Raw genomic sequence first — 20,441 nt, forward strand, 5'->3', positions numbered from 1 at the left:
CACACACAGCACCTATGCGCTGCACTAAGTGCAACACACAATGCTGGTTTGACTTTGAACAGAGCAAAGTGCGTTTTTGCGGCAGAAGAGGCTAGGTTCCTGACTGGCCATCGCAGCAAGCACTGAATACGTCCAGGTGCAGATCTCGTTGTGTACATTGCTTGCATGGATTTTGTAGACAAGAAGTTCAAAGGTTCCTTGGTTCCTTGGTGGTCCATCTGTGTATGCACAAGCTGATTGGCAAGCACGGGCTTAATCTCTCAAATTACCTCTAGCTGCTCAAGAGGAGGTCCCATGTCACAGAGGGGACCAAAACTGCAGCGATTCCATGCAGACCCTGTGAAGGTCCTCAAGGGTGGAGAAGGCTCAAAGCTGAATTACTTGCTATGGTGTCTTTCTGCAGCAAGTGTAGTGTATTTAAACTGGTCTCTGGGAAAGTAAGATGAACTACCTGGGGGCTGTTGTCCAAGCGGGACAGCTGGCAAGTTTGGCGGAATATCTTTTAAAAAGGCGAGTCAGAATAAAGTGCCAACTCTTCTGCTTATCCGCTTCAGGTGTGTGCATCTCACAATGCAGGAAATTTCATTTCATGGGGTTTTGGAGAGTGATGACTGCAGCTGAGGCAGCTGTGAGTTGCCGTGACCGGAGTATTGGCCACAGTCGCTGCTGTTGTCATTTTAACAGCAATGCTGTTTAAGCCGGGGGTTGTTCCGTTAGTCATGCACAGCGGTGGCTGTGTTCGCAGCAATGACGTCACCCATGGACGCCTGGGGGGCCCCTGTTGGAGCGGACGACAACTATTTTTTATTAGTTGTTGTCTGCTCCGACAGAGGGCGTCAGGCATCCGTGCGTGACCTCATTACTGCAAACACTGCTCAAGTTCAGGATTTTCATGGACAGCAATTTTAATTGTGAGACAACTGTGGAACATTTCAAGGTACTGCTATGGAAACATTGAATGTAATGGTCGATTCTTCCGATGTGTAGCAAAATCTTTTTGTAGAAGTTTGTCCATCGCTCACACCAAGTAGTGAAGGCTGCCATAGAAAACCAAAGAAGAACGTTTTCAACTACAGCAAAAATGCTAGTAGCAAACTTAGTCGACCCAACCTCAAATAGCATCGCTATGTCATCAGTCTTACACGATAGTGTAGTCTGCCCTACAATTTTTTTTTTTTATTTTGTATGTTCTAACGAGTGACTGGACACTTGGCAGTGAAACTCTGTCCACCTTGGTGTTTTGTGCGAGCCGGCTGCAAATAGACGTAATAGTATATCCTGCTCTTTCTGGCCAGTAAATAAAGAAGCGCACAAGCAAGGATAATGAAGGCAGCGTTTAGAACTGCATTACTTCCAGCACATTCACAGCAGCATCTTGGCTTGGGTGGAAGCCAGGTGTTATGGATGCTTGGAGTTTACTTGAACTGCCTCTTCCGCTACTTTCCTTTGGCGATATCTGTCTGTGTGGTTGCTTACATATCTGAGTCTAACAATGCAGCATTTATGAAAATGAAAGAACAGTTTGTGCACATGTGGTGGGTTTTTGGATCGAAGCGAATACCAACTTTCTTCCAGTGATTTCGAAGCAAATATTTCGAATAGTTTCAGCATTTAAAAAAAAAAGAAAGGAGCGTGCATTGAGTCTGTCGCACTCATTGAAGCTGCGGCGACCTTTTGTAAAAAGGACGAAATCCAAAATCGGCTAAGTCCACTTGTACAGCGGAGTCTACCTGTTTGCACTGTCTGAGACATGTTCATCTGAGGCATGTGTATTACGATATTGCAACCCTCGTACCGATGCCCGTTCCCGCCATGATTCGTGGAGCTCTACGTGTCAGAAATAATCATCGATTGACATAAAAATCGGTACCCCTAACAAAATTTACAATTGCATGTCATATGCCTAGCTCGCTCACACTGGTAGCCACTCCCCTATGTGTACGGTAGGTAGCACTAGGGAATACTTCTGGTCTTTCTGGTAACCTTCAAAGCATGTGTTTTGTCAGATTCCAAAAATTCAAGATGGCTGTCATTTTGTCCTTATTCAGCTGAATATTCAAAATTATCAAATATTTGCACACGCCTACAGTTGAGAGTGTAGCCACAAATAGGTGACTTAAATGTTGAAAACTTAGATGTTAATGAAGATTCTCTGGCGTGGTCTCTCTGCCACAACATTTATGTTTTCCTAACTTCAGCGTTTTAAGGCCTTGTCTTCCTTGGCTAGCTGTTGCAGCACTGCATTTCACAAATGCTGCATATTACCTAACAGCCCTATTTGTGAAGTACATGTGCAGAATCGTGTGAGACTGAATGGCAGGTTAGGCTGTCAGTACTTTACATGTTCATTTATTTACAAATTCTGTTGTCTCATACACGAGGCATAGTAGCAATGGATACAGGTTCCAGTACAGAATGAGAACATAAGTAAGTATAGAAATATTCGAAAAAGATCAACAGGTCATATTGTTAGCCAACTCCACAGCGAACTTTTCAGGTGGCAATGAGCGAAGTGAAACACCTAGATTATTGCAAAATTTAAAACTGTCTGTATAAAGTCTGAAAGAAACAACATTTAGTGGGTGGTTCAGGAGGAAAACGGCGCAAAAAAACATGGACAAAAGAGACAAACACGACAGGACCAGCGCCAACTCGGGACTGGCATGTAGACATGGCGATGAGGTTGACACACACATCCATGGTGGGTCCATCGAGTTGCACACACGCTAGGAGCCACAAAAGAGAAGGGTGCCTGGATGCCAGATGACTTGTGGAGCATTTTGTGCAACATGATGATAAGGTCACATGTGTACATCCTTCGGTGATAAGCCTTCGGTGATAAGCCTTCGGTGATAAGCCTTCGGTGATAAGCCTTCGGTGATAAGCCTTCGGTGATAAGCCTTCGGTGATAAAGTGTGGGCATGTGATGAAGGTGAAAAGATACGATCGTGGTGACCCTATATGAATCTGATTGCTTTTTCTTTTTTCTGTCTGATAACATGGGGGGGTTGAGTCCTGCACTATAGTCCACTGTTGCAATTCCAAGCAACATTAACATTGGTGCATCACAGCATGTGTGAAGACCAACAATGAGGTTCTCTTCATGCATCCAGTTCTTTGGTAGTGAGAACAGGCATTGTTAGGTGAAGTTTAAGGAGAGAACAGTGATTGTACACCCCAAAATGAATCTTGTGTCTACAAAGTGTCACAGCTGTCTCTTTTTCTTTCTTGACCAACCCAGCTGCTCGCTGCGGCGAGGAAGCTCCCAGGAGTGTCTGTGCAGCGGGTCCAGTTCAACCATGCAACTGAATTCCGTCGTCAGATCGAGGTTTGTTTACGTAGCTGTGTGTTTAATAAATGTACATAGGCACCTAATTTTGTTGCATGCTTTCTTCTTTCAAGCGATGCGCTGGACATTGGACTACATGGATCACTTCGTGGTATTCCGCTACGACTGCTAAATAATTTATAATTCGATTTATCCTTTATGCTGTCTCAGTTTCGGATTCACCAACCGAACTATGGCTGTGATGTGTAGTGGAACTTTGGGTTGCTAAAGGCATGAAGAAATGGCAACATAACTGCTGATACATCGTTTGTTGTAAATTGAAGCTCTTGGAGTGGGCTAGTTTAATGGCTGTACAGTCGACGACCGAAAATTCGGACGCCTGATTTTTCGGACATGCTTGATTATTCGGACTACTTCGCGGCACCGCGACATGGCCCATAGAGCCAATGTGTAAGAACGCTTGAAATTTCGGACACGCCGCAACTGACCACTCGATTTTTCGGACCTCGTTCGCACTCGCCGCCAGTACCCGAGCCGCCATATAATGTGTAGTGGAACCTCATTAGCTCAAACTGCAGGAGAGATCGAAAACTTGATCAAACAAAATGAAATTCAAGCTTAAAGGGAGCCTCTTAACTTGCGACGCTGAAATTCTGCGCGAGTCAGCACATTGCGCTCTCGTGTTTTCAAATTCGTACTGTTCTTGAATATCTTCCGCCGCACGAACTTGAACCGTAGTCTGAGTTCACGGAACTCATCTGTGCAGAGTCTTGTCCCGAATAGGGAACGCGAATACGATCGCGCTTTGGGTGCGCCGTCGGAGTGAATCACAGCGGCCACGGCGCGTGCCGTGGCCTCCGCAATCTGCTCCGGCGCCGCGCCATTCGCAGAGGCCACGCGCACAGGAGCTTCCAAGTGCCATCTATGGAAGGCGCCCGAGGCCATGATCATCATCGTCATCAATTTTTTTTCTCCGCCGTGATTTTTCGCTATTCACCAGCGCCAGCCTTTTGTGGCGTGTTAGCGCGTTCGCCGTATTGTGGCTTTCGCGTGCTGCCGCCGAGCTTCGCAGTTTTAGCGCGATGGACAAGCACCTTAGGCTACACAGCTGGGAGTTAGCTCTCGAACACGGTAAGCTTGTGGCGGGCAGGAAATTCGACTTGGCCAAGAAGTGCGTCCGATGATGGTGCAACCAAAAGAGAAACAAGCTGCAAAAAGCGCGCTTTCCAAGGCAAGCCGTGCGTGTTTCCCAAACTGGAAAAAGAGCTGCTCCTCTATGTGATGGAATTTCGGAACAACGGCTACGCGTTGACAGCAGACATGCTGCGCAGCTTCTTTTGGGATGAGCGTGCACGAGAGCACAGCACCAGCTCAAGAGTCGACATACTCCGCGAGTGAAGATTGAACATAGAATAAATGTCTCTCATTCCCTGGTTGGTGTGTTTTTACTTAAATTTTTTTTTTCGCACATCGCGTATATGGGCCGCACCCCAAAAATTGGCCCTCAAATCTGGAAAAAAAAAGTGCGGCCGTTACACGCGTTTATACGGTATGTCGCGCGGCAAAATATAGTCATGAGGAGCTTTAGAATGTGTGCAATACAATTGGCCGCTTTCTCCGGCATGCTGGTAATAAATTTGTGATTTTTTCGGTGAAATTTTCCGGAATGCCCGATTTTTCGGTCCTTTTCGCGGTCCCTAGAGAGTCCGGAAAATCGGTCGTCGAGTAGTTAGTTAAAACTACGTATCAGCATTTATATTAGTTTTTCTATGCCTCACGTAACCTAAAGTTCAACTACATGTTAGAGCCATCGTTCAGTTCTTGCAAACAAAACTTTTACAACCGGAGGGAAGAAATTTTATAAATTATTATCTATCGTACACAAATACTACGTGGTGATTCATGTATTCTGATGTCTAACGGATCATTTGAAAGAAGGAAAGATGCCATAAAATTAGGTGTCTGCGGTCCTTTAAGGGGAGATGCTACTTTGGAATCCCAAAAAATGGCAAGAAAAATGATTTGTTGCACTGTTAGGACCATAATGCAGGTCAAGAGATTATTTGTTTTTCAAATTTGTGAATTTTAAATTTCTTGCATGAAATTTTTTTCTCATTCTAAATGTAGCCGCCCCTAGTCTGACTTCCCCAAAATGTGTGCCCTTTTCAGTCATATAGCCTTTTCCTTAAGCTCCGAAGGCACAGAGGAAAGGGGCTGCAAATTCATGGTTTATGGTTTGGTTTATGGTTTGGTTTATGGGGTTTAACGTCCCAAAGCGACCCAGGCTATGAGGGACGCCGTAGTGGAGGGCTCCGGAAATTTTGACCACCTGGGGTTCTGTAATGTGCACTGACATCGCACAGTACACGAGCCTCTGGAATTTCGCCTCCATCGAAATTCGGCCGCCGCGGCCGGGATCGAACCCACATCAGCAGCCAAGCATCATAACCACTGAGCCGCCGTGGTGGTATGCACGTGAATTCATGTCACGACAGCGTGTTTCATTGACACAACCTCTATTGAAATAGCAGGCGAAATAGGACATCTGTTAAATTCCAGCTATGCACGACATACGTTTAAAAACAACTTGAGAGAACTGCTGTTAAGCAAAAACATATATTATAACCACTGAATGACTTCTTTTCTTTGACTTCTTTTTCATTTTTACGTGCGAGTGGTGCCTTACAACATATGTTTGTTTGTTAATTTGTGGTGTATGCATTGTGGTTTATTAAGTTTCATTATAAGATCTTTTTACGTGTGTTGCAGGTATTATACAGTTCGTAATTTGTATCGTTCTTGCTTTTATTTTTCTGTCATAAGCTCTTGGAGTAATGTGTCTTATATGCATGTGTAACAAATTGGTGATTTCTTGTAAAATGTTCTATATGTATGTGTTTCAGTTTTGCTGTGTTTCTCTGTTGTAGTTGTGACATTGTAACTCTGTCGTAACTTTGGCTATTCCAGTTAGTAGGTCCTTGTGGTGTGTGCATATGTGTCGGATTTTGAGTTCACTCTTTGTCAGACATATTTTCTTTGTATTTACTGTGTGTTATCACCTGCATATTCTGAATACATTTTTTTTTTTTTGCTAAATCTCTGCAACATGTGGCAGACGGATCACTGCTGTCGGACTGTACACAGGGGGGGGGGGGGGGCTGGGGCCTTTGTCAGGCTGCAGAGAGCCTTTAGACTCAGCCTCCCCTTGAAAACCGAGAACGCAAGTAACAAAAATTGAATTGAAAACCTACCCTTGCTTGCCTGCCCCCACCTGCAGGTAATGGCCAACACTGATGTGCTCATCGGAATGCATGGTGCCGGGCTGACACACGTGCTCTTCCAGCCGGACTGGGCCGTCCTCTTTGAGATGTGAGTGTTTCATGTGATGTGTGTCTGAGTGGGTGGGCGTGTGTGCACAGGTGAGCCTGTTGGTCACCATATATGCCCTACTCTAACGTCCACCTTTTGTCCACAAAAACCGAGTGTTAACACGGCATGGATGATCTACACCCGAACTCGTATGAACAGCCCTGTTCATCCCTACTGCAAGTCAGAGCTGAACTGTCTGCATGTAGCACCAACTTGGTCTTAATATCCGGTGGCATGGCATCCAAACTGCAGCCACGGGATGGCTGCCAGATGCTCTGTGGATAGTGCTCGAATGTTGGCTCGCAAGAACATTTCCTGTCTAGCATGCCCTAGTGCACATTGATGAATGAGGTGACAGCATGGCTGGTCAATGCATGGGGCACCACCCAATGTTCACTGAGGTTTCAAAAATGGTTACAGTTCATGTGTGATGCACCACATGGATGATGATTCATTGTGGCATGTGGAACTGAAGAGACACAAAATTTTACTTGCGTGTTCTGTCTTTGGAATGATGCGCCGCACATTAGAAAGCATGAACAGCTGCGTTGATGGTGCCAGAAAGTGGTAAAGAATTTATAATGAAACTTTTTTTCTTTCATATTGTTTTGGTTTCAATCGCCGAACGATGGCAGTGACATAAGAAGAGGAAGAAATGGGCTTGGGCAGGGCATGTAATATGAAGGCAGGATAACCGCTGGTCCTTAAGGGTGACGGAGTGGATTCCAAGAGAAGGCAAACGTAGCAGGGGCCGCCAGAAAGCTAGGCAGGTGGATGAGATTAAGAAGTTTGCGGGGATACGGTGGCCGCAACTGGCAAAGGACAGGGTTAATTGGAGAGACATGGGAGAGGCCTCTGCCCAGCAGTGGGCGTAGTCAGGCTGATGATGATGATGGTGAGGCTTACAGAAATTGCAGTATGGTTGCTTTCTTTATTTTAATTACACCAACTCTTACGCAAGCCGGCTCAATAGTTGGAATCATGAAAAATGAACAAGCAGCAATTATACACCAGTTTTTGCATGGCTCACATGACCTGAAATCACATGTTACATCGGAGCTGTCGTTCGGCCTTTGAAACCAAAATAGCATCACAAAAAAATTGAGTTATAAATTATTCACTGGGTATAGTAAACGAATTCCACATCGTGTCTCGTGTACACTAACTAGTTTTTGTGCACGATGGCAAAAAAAAAAGAACACATCCAAAAATTTGGTGTCTTTGCTCTTTGAAACTTACTATACACAAATTTTGGCTTTCTTGCTTTTGTGAAGAAAAAATTAGTTGTGCATTTTGAATTAGGTAATTTTGGTATTTGATATCACCTTCAGTGCAACTGTCACTTCTCTGCACCAAAGGGGGCCGACGAATCGTGGTGAATTTTTACCCTTTTGGTGGCAGGGGCAAGTTTAACTCGTGACTCTTACTGTTTAACATTTTGCATTTTCGCGCCTTTGATTTCGTTGCACTGTTTCGATCATGCGCGAGTTTTGCAACGTTGTATGTACTAGTACTGACTCTTACTGGTTATCATTTTGTGTTTTGCACCTTTGAGACGTTGCACTGTTTCGACCAATCACGAGTTTTGTAATGCCGACACTTTTTGGGCTACACTGGGTTTGCATGTCGATAGCCATGTAATGCGTTTACATTAGTGAGCACATGTTACTTTGTGGTCAGCTTTGTTCTGTCCCCTAGCAGGTTAGTTTCCTTGTTTCTACGTCTAAAAAAGTGATGTTCTTTCTTGTGGCAGTGCCATATAAGGTGGTCCAGAATATGAGTACTTTAACAGGCAATGTCTCCTGTTAGTATGAAAGATAATTTTTTCAGCACCTCTTCTATTTTTCCTTAAATTGGTGTTTCACACTCTTGTTGAAAGACAGCACCTCTTCTGTCTTATTTTTTATTAGCTGATGAGCAAGGCATTTTGCAGTCCATTGTAAACGTTTATAGAGATGATCATAGGAGATGCTATGGGCTTTAGTGAAATAAATCTAGTTTGATGATATTCAACGATACCACTGAGCATGCACTCCCACTACAAAGTCATCAGATACCCAGGGTGGCAGAATATGAGTATCTTGGAGCATGGGTGAACGGGGCATGTGTGGTAAAGCACAAACAGAATAGGTGAAAATAAAAAAGATGCCACGATGTTGAAGCATAGACCAAAAAATTGCGAGGACACTTTGGCAACTAAAGTGTTGAAAGGCGAAAGCCGAGGACACTATGCCATGACGACTTCCGATGGATGTGGTGTCACACTGATCCCGTGGCTGTATCGATACCCAAATTATACATCATTCTGGGATGTTAAGTGTTAATTACACTTAATTACACAGTTTTCCATCTAATTTAACACAACTCAAGACGTTTTTCCGACCATTCTGTGACCTTTTTCACTATGCCGTGACGACTTCCGGTGGATGTGACATCACACCTTTTCCGTGGCTATAGACCAGATTCTTTTACCCTCGCGCGCAGGCTGCGGCCCGCTCCTACTCTCGTCACCAGTCGCCATCTGTCGACGCGCGAGGCCCAATGGACTGCGGGTCATGCCGGCACCGCGCGTAGAATGCGTATTAATGTGTTCGCTTCAGTCGCTGTTTCGCGCAATCACCTAGGGTATGAGGGTGTGTGCTGCGTGTCGCTACTCACATTTCCCCTCTACCAGACAGTACTGCAGTTATCTTGCACGCAGTTACTTGTTAACGGGACATCCGAGGGTAGTTGACCAGGTAGGGTACGGACTGGAAACCGGTACTTCTAAGCAGATTTCTGCTCTGGCGTGTCTTTTGTTGTCGCCTTTTACGTGCGCTGTCATATATGATGATTTTACGCGTCAGAATGTAGATCTACTCATTTGACTCAGTGGAGTAGTAACTGGATAGGCGAGCTGCAGGCTGAAGGTTGTCCCGACGAAGCGCGTGTTTTCGATCACCAGTACGTGTTCGGCATTCTTGCGCTGAGCTTGCTCTTGTTTCCATTGAACAACATTTCGTGTACGGGAGTGCAAACATGACTGCTGCCAATTTCAGTTGCTCTTTCCGCACGCATGTCAGAGGGATCGGGGGGGGGGTAAAGGTTTTACCGTGGTAGCTTTCTGCTGTTGGTGTCTACCTTAATCATAGGAAAATATGCGTGATTTCATTACATTCTTTCGCATTTAGCCAAACGGCTACACAACGCTCTCACACGCGGCGAGTGCTCCCGAATAAAATAAACGCGACTTCGGACCTCAGAATTTGTGAAAGCTGGATTAGCTGCTCATATCTATTCAAGCTTTGATAAATTAAGCGAAAGTACGTTTTTATGCACCAGGTTGCATAAACCGTGACAAAATTTGTTTTCTGTTGGCGCTGTGACTCAGTTGAGCTCACAGCGGTAATTTGTTGATAAACTGGCGCACCACGCAGGCGACAAGAAAGCCCTGTTTGTGGGGGGTGCTTTATGGCCGGCAGGAAGGATTAAGAGTGCACGGGAATTGGGACTGCATGATAGCCGCACACCTAATGCTTGATTTTGAACAAAAAGTTTTCTTTGTGGTGGAGCACCAAGACGGAAGCGATATAAGCACGAGTGCGTTCTAAGCGCCGACACAATTCATGTGAATGTAAAACTAAATGCCATTATAACGCATCAGTGTTATCTCTTTGATAACGTAAATACTTCCTGAAACACAGCCACGCTGTGGAAGTATGCTCAATAATGTTTTTTAGTGCCCGAAGCGCGGCTATATGGAGGTGCGGCCGCGGAGCTGCCGCAGTCCCCAAAGAAACGCCCGCACTGTGGCGCGCCAGTCAGCGGAAAATGACCGCGCCGGGGAGCGGCTCTGGATTCTGGTCTATATCAATGTCCGCGCTATTTCGATGCAATTTCGACATTTTTGCCTATAATTAAGTAACTAATTACACTACAGCCATCAAACGTCGCTTCTAGGTTCATTTCTTCCTCCTCTATCTGAAGCAACCATTGGTCTTCTTCTATCTTATTTAGTTCCCGAGTTAAACACGTGTGACACACTTTGTTAACGGACGACAGTATGAGCCATTAAAGGCTTTTGCCTTAATACAGGGATGCTATAGGCGTGAAGTTCTGGGAGGCATTTGGAAAGGAAAAATCACCGGGGGCACTTAAGGAATTCATGCGAATGATGTGAGAGCAAGTTCTATTTCATTTCAATTTCGTTATAATACTTTTCTAATTCTATTCCCATTCTTTCTAATTGTATTCCAGTGCTATTCTAATTTTTTTCTATTCCTTTGTAGTTGGTGCAGTTGTCAGTAATACTGCTCACTATTACTGTTAACATCTCGTATTTTCCCGTCTTTGATGACTTCACACCATTTCGACCAATCTCAAGCTTCTGTAATGCTGCCACATTTTGGGCGATGCCAGGTTTTCATATCGCGTCATCTAATGCTTTCTTATTAATTCTAGTGCTGATGTTTGGCAATACTTTATTGTGCGTGAGGGCAGAGGTTTGGTTGGGCTTAGAAATAAAGCAAAGATCGGTTGGCAGGTTACCACAAGGTACTCTCGGTAAAATGCACAAATGAGACACACCATTTGAACAGCGGGAAGCACAAAGTAAAATATTGTATGTAAAATGCAGGAGGAAACTGGATGAAAACAGATGGGCAGTTAAACTGTTTAAGTATACTTTTGCGGAAAGAGAATTGACTAAAAGTGGTTAAAAAGGAATTGAAAACTAACCAGAAATTTAATGAAAACCAGAATGACAAAGTGTAAACCTTAATGGTTAAGTTAGAATTATACAGGATGAGAACTGGATTAATTCAGTGGAAAAAGAAAACAGACTCTGCGCCTGTATAAAAAACAGAAAACGGAAATCAGGAACGAATTGTTCTGTAATAATTCAAGAGGCAGTGTCCTGCTGTTTAAAGAGAGATCAGGGTGTCTTAGAACGCAAAGCTACTACAAAAATAAGTTAATAACCAAGATGATGACGCGTATAGTTTCTGGCAGACCTATAGAAAACACTCAATATATTGCTACAAAGCTTTGTAACATATCCATGTTCATGCTCAAAGCCAACGACAGAGCACTTTATCACTTGATTTCCCACCAGAAATGTTACTAGATTAGTCTGGAATGTTGGCAGCCGCACGCAACGAGTTCTGACTTGTTTACAATGGCCGTAGGCAATTTCCGTGCCTTACCTCGAAAGTTCTTGATCAGGTTTGAATTGAGTGCAAGTTAAAGCAGTGGGGATTCTGTTCATAGAAGGCTACAGAGTGCGTTGTTGCTATCGCTGTCAACGAGTCGTACTGTTCCTTGTACAACTCCATCACATGACCATATTTTGCTAGAATGTGGCAGTATTCCAGATGTCGACACACAAACACAGTTGCAATCCCCAAGACCCTAGGGTTGATAGACAACAAATTAATTTTGAATGATTGGGGGATCGGTGGGTTAAGAATCAGGGCAGTGGCCTAAATATACAAGTTCAGGATTCAGGACTGGCATAGCATGGTGGTCTATGGAACCTGTATTTAGAAAAATGTAGAGCTTCCACATAGTACCTTGAAGTGTAACGGATTGCCTGAAAAATAAACAAAAAGTACCAAGCATGGTGGTGGCCACCACCACCCCATTTCAAAGGAAACTGTTCTAACTTCGATCCACCCATCCATTGAGTACGGTCACTGGTGCAATGCGTTAACGCAATGTAATTCAATGCGCAATGCGTTAACGGGTATGCGCTTTGCACCGCGCACTTGCCTTGCTCTACTGCGTGGCAGATAGCTGAGGAGGAGCGAAGGAAGTTCTATGAGGGAGAAAGCACAGCACAGATGAAACACAATCGAAAGTGCGCTACATGTGACGGCGGAGGCCACTGCTCAGTGGCAGTGAGTCTTATAAGGTTTGAGAGCATGTCAGTCAGCAGTTTCACCAGGAGAGGCACTTGCCCTCTTTCCATCGTCAGTGTAGCTCTGTAAATGACAACTCGGCTGTCATATTTTATTAAGGGCGGGGGAATGTTTTCATGCACCAATCTTACGCATGTTGTACTTCGCTTTTGTCCATAGTCACTTATGTTACTGCCTAGAGACATGGTTGGCTTGGTTTATTGGGGTTTAACATCCCGAAGCAACTCAGGCTATGAGGGACGCCGTAGTGGAGGGCTCCGGAATGATTTCGACCACCTGGGGTTCTTTAACGTGCACTGACATCGCGCAGTACACGGGCCTCTAGAATTTCGCCTCCACTGATATTCGACCACCGCGGCCGGGATCGAACCCGCGTCTTTCTGGTCAGCAGTCGAGCGCCGTAACCACTCATCCACTGTGGCGGTATCTAGAGACATGGTGCGCTACCTATAAAACGTATTTAGAATCTATTTTACGCTTGCAGAAACGTGCTGTTTGTACCATAGTCTTCGCAAAGGCAACCGACACTAGCCGACCACTCTTTCAACAACTGCGAATATTACCGGTATCAGTTGAATACAAACTAAAGATAGCTCAAATTATAAACACAGTAATAAGAACTAATGATCCATTTCCTCTTACACTGTTTAGATCACTGCTGAGACAAACAAGAGCCGCCGCTAACAATTTAATCTACCGCCTTATCACAGCACTTACGCTCAAAGGCCATTACAGTAAAATGGTGCTCAGATATGGAATGAGATTCCTGATGACATCAAACTCAACCATAATTTTTTGGCCTTATTGAAATACTTTTTTCTTCTCTATCCAGAGCTGTGGAACTAAATATGTGTTTGGTTTTGTATATTTCAGAATATGTTTGTTTTTCAGAATATGTATGCACGTTACACATTTGCAATTCCGCGATTGTAGTATCTCACGTCTTTTTGTACATGTAGTTTGAATGTCTGCCATTTCTTTTGTGAATACTTTGTATTTGGACCCTTCTCTAGCCGAGCTGGCTATGGGTCCAATCAAGTTTTGATGTATTGGTTTCACAAGATAAAATGATGATGATGCTGAAAAAGAAGAGTAGTGAAAGGTTCGTGCTGCCCTCATTTATATCGCTGATTTTTTTTTATGCGCAGAATGTTGCATGCGTTTCTAAGATTTTATTTTCTTGCCTTGTACAAAGAAACAGGAATGCTAAGGACCAAGATAGGTTTTATTCTGAGGGGCAATGCTCTTTCAGCTTCAACTGTGAAGACCCGGTGTGCTACAAGGACCTGGCACGACTACGTGGGGTCAAGTACATCACTTGGGAGGACAGTGCGAAACTTCGACCTGAAGACGAGGTGGGTGCAGCTGGAATTCAGTTCCAAAAGCCTCTTGCCCAGTAAGTCACTCTGTTGTCTAGTTGGCTCTCTCAGATCATGAATGGCAGTTTACCAATAACCCCTCAAGAGAAGAGTATACAACAGCTTTATCTTACCGGTGCTCACCTATTGGGCAGAAACGTGGAGGCTATCAAAGAGGGTTCAGCTTAAGTTAAGGACAAAGCAGCGTGCTATGTAAAGAAAACTGATAGGTGTAACGTTAGGAGATCGGAAGAGGGCGGAGTGGGTGAGGGAACAAACGCGGGTTAATGATATCCTAGTTGAAATCAAGAGGAAGAAATGGGCTTGGGCAGGGCATGTAATGCGAAGGCAAGATAACCGCTGGTCCTTAAGGGTAACGGAGTGGATTCCAAGAGAAAGCAAACGTAGCAGAGGACGGCAGAAAGTTAGGCGGGCGGATGAGATTATCAAATTTGCGGGGATACAGTGGCCGCAACTGGCGAAGGACAGGGTTAATTGGAGAGACATGGGAGAGGCCTTTGCCCTGCAGTGGGCGTAGTCAGGCTGATGATGATGATGACGGCTGTTGGAGACAAAAATAATCTTACCTCTGGATTGCTGTCTGTAACAGGGCTTTGCATTTATACTGGGAACGGGATATTGAGATAAGTGGATTTTGAAGCAAAAAGCTTCACTAGGCTCGTCAACACCGCGCTTCGCGTGGGCCACCCCTGGGCGCCGCCATGGCGCGCCCTTCCTCCTCGCCACCCCCTCCCTTCTCCTCCTCTTCACCGGTTTACCCTTCGCCACTGCCGCGCGGTCTCCGCCGCAGTCCCAAGAGGAGAAGGTTCTTTCGCAAGGCGTTGCGATAACGCGTGAGCGGTGGCGGCGGCCGTAGAAGAGGCGCAGACATTCGCCATGGAAGGAAGAAAAGAAGACCCAGAAGTGGTAGCGAGGGAGTTGGCTCAAAATCTACACCGCTATCGTGGTGCTCCCAGTGCATTGTGCGCGAACTGCGACAGCCGTGACGTCAGACAAAGCATAACTGCAGCTTTTCGCTTGTATATCCAGCCCTAACCAGAGCTAAGCCACTGCCTAATTTTTTTTCTCTCTCAGATTGCACCTCAGGCACACAAGTAGCTCCTTCAGGGCCATTAAGAAAGTTACGCAAACAATACCTTGTTGCAGAGATTTCAGTTGGCTGTTCTTAAATGTTGTCTACAGCTTTCAAGTTTCCACCTTTTTTTTCCTGTAGTCAATATTTAAAAAGTTAGAAAGTTAGTTTTAACCAATGAACTAACTTTCCAGAACGAAAAAAGTGCTACAGATAGGCCATGTGACTCTTAACAGCACTGATTTGGTTTCATTCGTCCAGGATTTCACTTGTCTTTTTCAAAAAACTAGCAGACAGTTTAGCATGGCAAAGCACGGAATATTGTGTAGTAGCACCAGTTATAGTGGGCACTTAAGGTATTTACATGATAAACACATTTGACCTAAAAGCCTTCACCATAAAGGTCTTTGTCTTAAAGGCCTCCTACATAAAGAATTTACCCAGAAGGTGTTTACTATAAAAGCCTTCACCCTAAAAGCCTTTACCATAAGGCCTTTACCCTAAAGACATTTGGTCTAAGGTTCTTTACCACAGTCCTTTGGCCTAAAGGCCTTTACCCTGAAAACATTTATTTTGAAGGCCTTCACCCAGGTGAAGGCCTTCCAGGAAGGCAAGGTGAAGGTGGGCAGGCGGACTGCCTGCCACAAAGGAGGCTTCAGGGACATATGTATGCATGCCCGATCGCATTTAGCTGAGACCTTAATTGGCTGGGACACCTGGCATATTTTTGTTGTTGTTGTTGTGTGTCTGTCTGTCTGTGTGTGTGTGTGTGTGTGTGTGTGTGTGTATGTGTGTGTGCGTGTGTGTGTGGAAGTACGTGTCATCTCGTGGTGGCTTTCATTGCTGTGAAGCATGCAGATCTTGCACTGCAGCCTTCCTTTTTGCCAAGTCGCACTAGAATAAAGTATATACCATGGGCATGCAAGATTCTTTTTTTTTTCCTTTCTTGGTGCCTTTCCAGGGACACCACCCGACTCTCGGAGCCCATGCCAAGTTCACGAACTATCACTTTGACGTCGAGGAGTTTATTCGCCTGCTCAGCAAGGCCATCAGCCATGTCAGGAAGATGCGCCCACTGGCTGTCAACGAAGCTTCCAGTGGCAGCAGCAGGGAAGAGCGCATTCATGACGAAATGTGATACAGTGGAACTTAGAGGCACTGAAGTTGAAGTTACAAGCGAAGCACTGCTTCGAAGTACTGATGATTCGATTTATATAACGATCAGGTTGTGAGGAGTAGAACTCTGCAGTTCTGTGGGTGTTCCCAGTGGTGGTGACACATGGGGTATTTCCTGTCGGTGCTTCCAAGAGCCACACTATGCACGATGATGGAACTAGTTTCTTGCATGAGAGGGAGAAAGAACTTCTTTATCACAGCAGTAAGCATCTAGGATATTTGTATTGTAATATAGCAGGCTAGCGCAGGCCCAGTGCAGGCAACCACAGAAGAGGACAGAGACCAATGCGCGAGACCTGTCCGCTGAACCGCCTTTTTGAACTGACTGGATGTCGTGCTGACGCTGCCTTGTTTGGTGCCTTGCCGCTGCCTTTTGGTTTTTGCCCGGGAGCCCCTAGCCCCCTTGCATTTGGTGGAGATGCGCCTGGACCCCCATCCTGGAACTTCACAGCAGAACCCTGCTGCTGGCGTCCGCTACACCCAACAAACCCAGCCAGACCTCACCCACCCATCCCGCTACCATCATCTGTTCTGGTACTTCACAGCAACGTGACCCTCCTCTTTTCTACGGCCACGCCGATGAAGACGTCGACGGCTAATACCCCTGTCACACAGGCGTTTCGAAGGCCCTCGAACTGATAGTCTATCGACTCAAAGACGATCGAGCGCTGCTACGCGAGCAGTTTGAATAGCCATCGAGTCAGCAGAGCAACACGGAACTTTATCGAGATTTGGAGGGCCTTCGAGCCTTCCACAGTGTTGCTAGCATTGCTTCTAGCGGCACCAGCGTGCACCTTCGTGCACGATACATAAGCATGAACAAACATTATTCTCTCAAACTTTAATGCAAGCAGCAAACTATTTGTCTGCACAATAATTTAAAAATTGCAGCGGTCTGGTTTAAAGTGCATTATTTTTATATTCTCCATCGCAGAAGCCGATCGTTCCAGACCGATTTCCGCCGCGCGGCGACAAACATGGCGGCGCCCTTCAAAGCCAGACCTCTCGCTTCAAACTGAATTCTCGTTGTTGCTGCCTTTTTCAGTCCGTTCACTGGTCATGAATGGGGCACCAGTCTTTCACTTCGTCTCACTTTGCCTATAAGAAAACTGATAAGTGATAAACGCGCTTTATTTTTTATTTAGAGTGACGATTCTGCCGCTGGTAGACTTAAGAGGAGAGTCAGTTTGTTGACAGTAATCGTTCCCGTCCTGACAACTAGATGGCGCCACTATAGGCTGAGTTTATTTTTGTGTCTGTGCTAGCATACGCTGAACTAAAAGTGGGAATGCACCGGCGTTTAGCGTATGTATGCATGCATACGCTTGTGGTGCTTAGGCAGCATAAATTTATGCTCTTTTCTCACTGTATCTGTGTACTCCGCAAGCGGCGATGTGGTGTACAAAAGCGCGAAACAGCAGCGGCACGGCAGTTCCACCTCGCCCGGGCGTCAACAGATGAGAACAGGTCCTTTGTGACGAGCGAATCTGCTTCACGCGCCGGTTTTTCGGACAAGTGTGAACGCGCCTTATGACTGCAAAAAAAGTGTATTTCAATATTTAATTAGGTTTTATAAAATATTTTTGTTATTTGCACGAAACTGAACGTAGCGATTGTGGCGCCACACGAGCTTGGCGTAAGACGTGAGAACCATTTCATTGGCCATTGAGATTTGCTGTGTAGCAGCACCACAACTCCCTTCAGTTCGATGGCGATCGAAAATCTCGGAGGCACTCGACTCGATGGCCATTGAAACTGGCCGTGTGATGGGTATCACTCTCCACGTTTGACCGCTTGAGCCGCTATAACTGGGACGACACCATTAAACTGTTGACGGTCATCTTCTGTTCAGTGGTTCAGGAACCATGAAGCAATCCTTCAGACTTGGTTGGCTGGTTGCGGATGGATTTGTACGGCCTGCCATTTGAAAGCTTCACGCCGAACAATGGCTCCGTGGTCGCGCCCAGCAAACCTGCGAGACATTCACTCACTACATCGAGGACGTTGTGGACCTTTGCCACTGTCTCAACCCGTCGATGTCCGAAGCAAACAAAATTCACATCATGAAGGGCATCGAGGACGATGCCTTCCAGGTGCTGCTGGCGAAAAATCCTCAGACCGTTGCCGAGTTCATCACCCATTGCCTCAGCTATGACAAACTGCGTTGACAACGCGCTTCTACCCGCCGTCCTTCCAACCCTGTGGAGACCTGCTGGTTTGTCGTTGCTAACTGAACTGAAGGATTTCATTCGTGGAGAGGTTGCCCGACAGTCTTGCCATCCATCTCCCAGCCCTCACATCCGATTTCTCCGTCCATCCACCGAGTCATCCAGGAGCAGATCTCTGAGGCAATTCCTCCTACTGCACCTGTCTGACAGGTGAGTGTGTGGCTCACGTCTGCAGAGGTGCTTCCTTCTGCTTCGCCTGTCGTGCCGGTGAGCAGCGCGGGCCCAGTGTAGGCAACCGCTGAAGAGGACAAAGACGATCGTGACGAATGCGCAACCGCCTTTTTGAACTGACTAGACGTCGTGCTGATGCTGCCTTGTTTGCTGCCTTGCTTGCTGCCTTCTGGTCTTCGCCCGGAACCCCCTAGCCCCCTTACACGTACGTTTATTTCGGTAAAAAGAAGCAAAAAAAACAAGCACGTGACTTTTTTAAACAAAGGGAACAACGAAGAAAAATAAAAAAAAGACGACAAACATTTTGATTCTGGTGGATGCATGGGTGAATACCGAAAATTAGGAAAGAAAATAAAGTAGCAGTCAATGTAAACGTCTGAGAATGTAATTGGAGTGCATGCAGGTAGGCATAGAAACATTTTGGTGATGAAATAGACGAAAGTGACAGTCGGGCATGCTTTCATGCTTGCTTAGAGCATTTCAAGCATGAAGGGTCGAGTGACAAGTTTAGCGTTGCCGCCGTGGTGACCTCAACTACGCTGCATCTGCATGTCAGCACTTCAGCTGGTGCAACTTCACAGTGTGACCTCTGCTTCCTTCGGCTGAACACAGTGGATTCTCTAGAAGAAGGTAGGCAAATCAGCCGCGTCTGAAAGCCTTTATCCCGGCTGCCTATATGGCATGCACGCTGTTCATGAGCCACGCTCACCTCATGCCCTCTTCTTCCTCCTTGATTTTTAATGCCGGGTGTGAATATTCAACGCGCTCCATTTCCTGAGGCGAGAACTCGTAGCGGATACAGGTGTTGAAGTGGCCTGTAAAGTTCCTGGTTCTAGTTGTAAGCTTACTCTTCATGTGTGCACTATCACGTCTTTAAACTTGGTCCAGTCATTTGTGGCATTGTCATCCGAAACAGGTTAGGCACACTGTCCTTGTAAGTAGTAACTACATCTCCGGTCTTCAGTGGTTAGTCAGACGGGGTGCAGTTGTGCTTGAGTTGTTCTTCGAGGCAACAGGGTCATAGCGCGAAAACAACATCGTCAAAGGGAGGACAGGACACACAGAGCACTGACTACTATCAACCCATGAGTTTATTCAAGAAAATGGTGAATATACAGGGTCTGTTCTGAAAGTAGTAGGACTGGTTTTTTCCTGGGCGAACGGACGGACGAGGGGCGGTCTGCGCGTGTAGGATCGTTGAAGGGGGATATTGGGAATACTGGGGAAAATCGGCAGTCGGCTCTCGGCCGTTGAAGAGAGGAGGTCGCTTGTACTGTGAACCCCTGTCGAAACGTCTCGTCACGCAGAATTATAGAGCGTTTACTGGATCAGCGATACGCGACCAAATTTTGAGTAAGTCTTGGTAAAACGGGCAAAGAGACTCACAACATGATTAAGAAGGCCTACGGTGACGCTTACATGGGTAGATCAGGTGTTTTTTGAGTGGCACAAGCTGTTCCAAGAAGGTAAGGAAAGAGTGGAGGAAGACTGCCACTACAGACGCCCTTCGACCAGCAAGACCAACGAAAATGTGTAGCGAGTGAAACATTTACTTAACAGTGATCGTAGAATGAGTATCAGAATGATTGCTGATGACTTGAGCATTCCTCAAACCCAAGTTTTTGAGATCATGACAGAAAACTTATCCATGAGAAAAGCGTGCGCGAAGTTGGTGCCGGGAGTGTTGTCAGAGGAGGAAAAGGCCAACTGGTAGGATCTTCTTCATCATGTGAATGAGGACCCCGATTCTTTGCCCACCACAAGGCGGCAACGCTGCCTCAGCCCCCCTACAGCCTCGACTTGGCCCCGCCAGACTTTTTTCTATTCCCAAGAATAAAATCGACGCTCAAGGGGGAACAT

The 20,441-nt window shown here is 45.8% G+C and overlaps 1 protein-coding gene across 1 annotated transcript in view; it reads left to right on the plus strand.

Annotated features, from left to right (window-relative positions):
• The window catches only part of Eogt (EGF-domain O-GlcNAc transferase), an 87,405-nt gene extending 71,161 nt beyond the window's left edge, over positions 1–16,244 (plus strand). The window contains exons 13-16 of the mRNA XM_089553426.1: positions 3,242–3,328; positions 6,567–6,658; positions 13,808–13,910; positions 15,968–16,244. Of these exons, the coding sequence (XP_089409552.1) occupies positions 3,242–3,328; positions 6,567–6,658; positions 13,808–13,910; positions 15,968–16,144 (459 nt within the window). The 3' untranslated portion in view covers positions 16,145–16,244. The remainder of the gene's footprint in view (positions 1–3,241; positions 3,329–6,566; positions 6,659–13,807; positions 13,911–15,967) is intronic.
• Positions 16,245–20,441: the final 4,197 nt, after the last annotated feature.

This window comes from Amblyomma mixtum, chromosome 7 (genome assembly GCF_055824585.1).
Source record: "Amblyomma mixtum isolate Tamu chromosome 7, ASM5582458v1, whole genome shotgun sequence".
In the NCBI taxonomy this organism is placed as follows: domain Eukaryota; kingdom Metazoa; phylum Arthropoda; class Arachnida; order Ixodida; family Ixodidae; genus Amblyomma; species Amblyomma mixtum.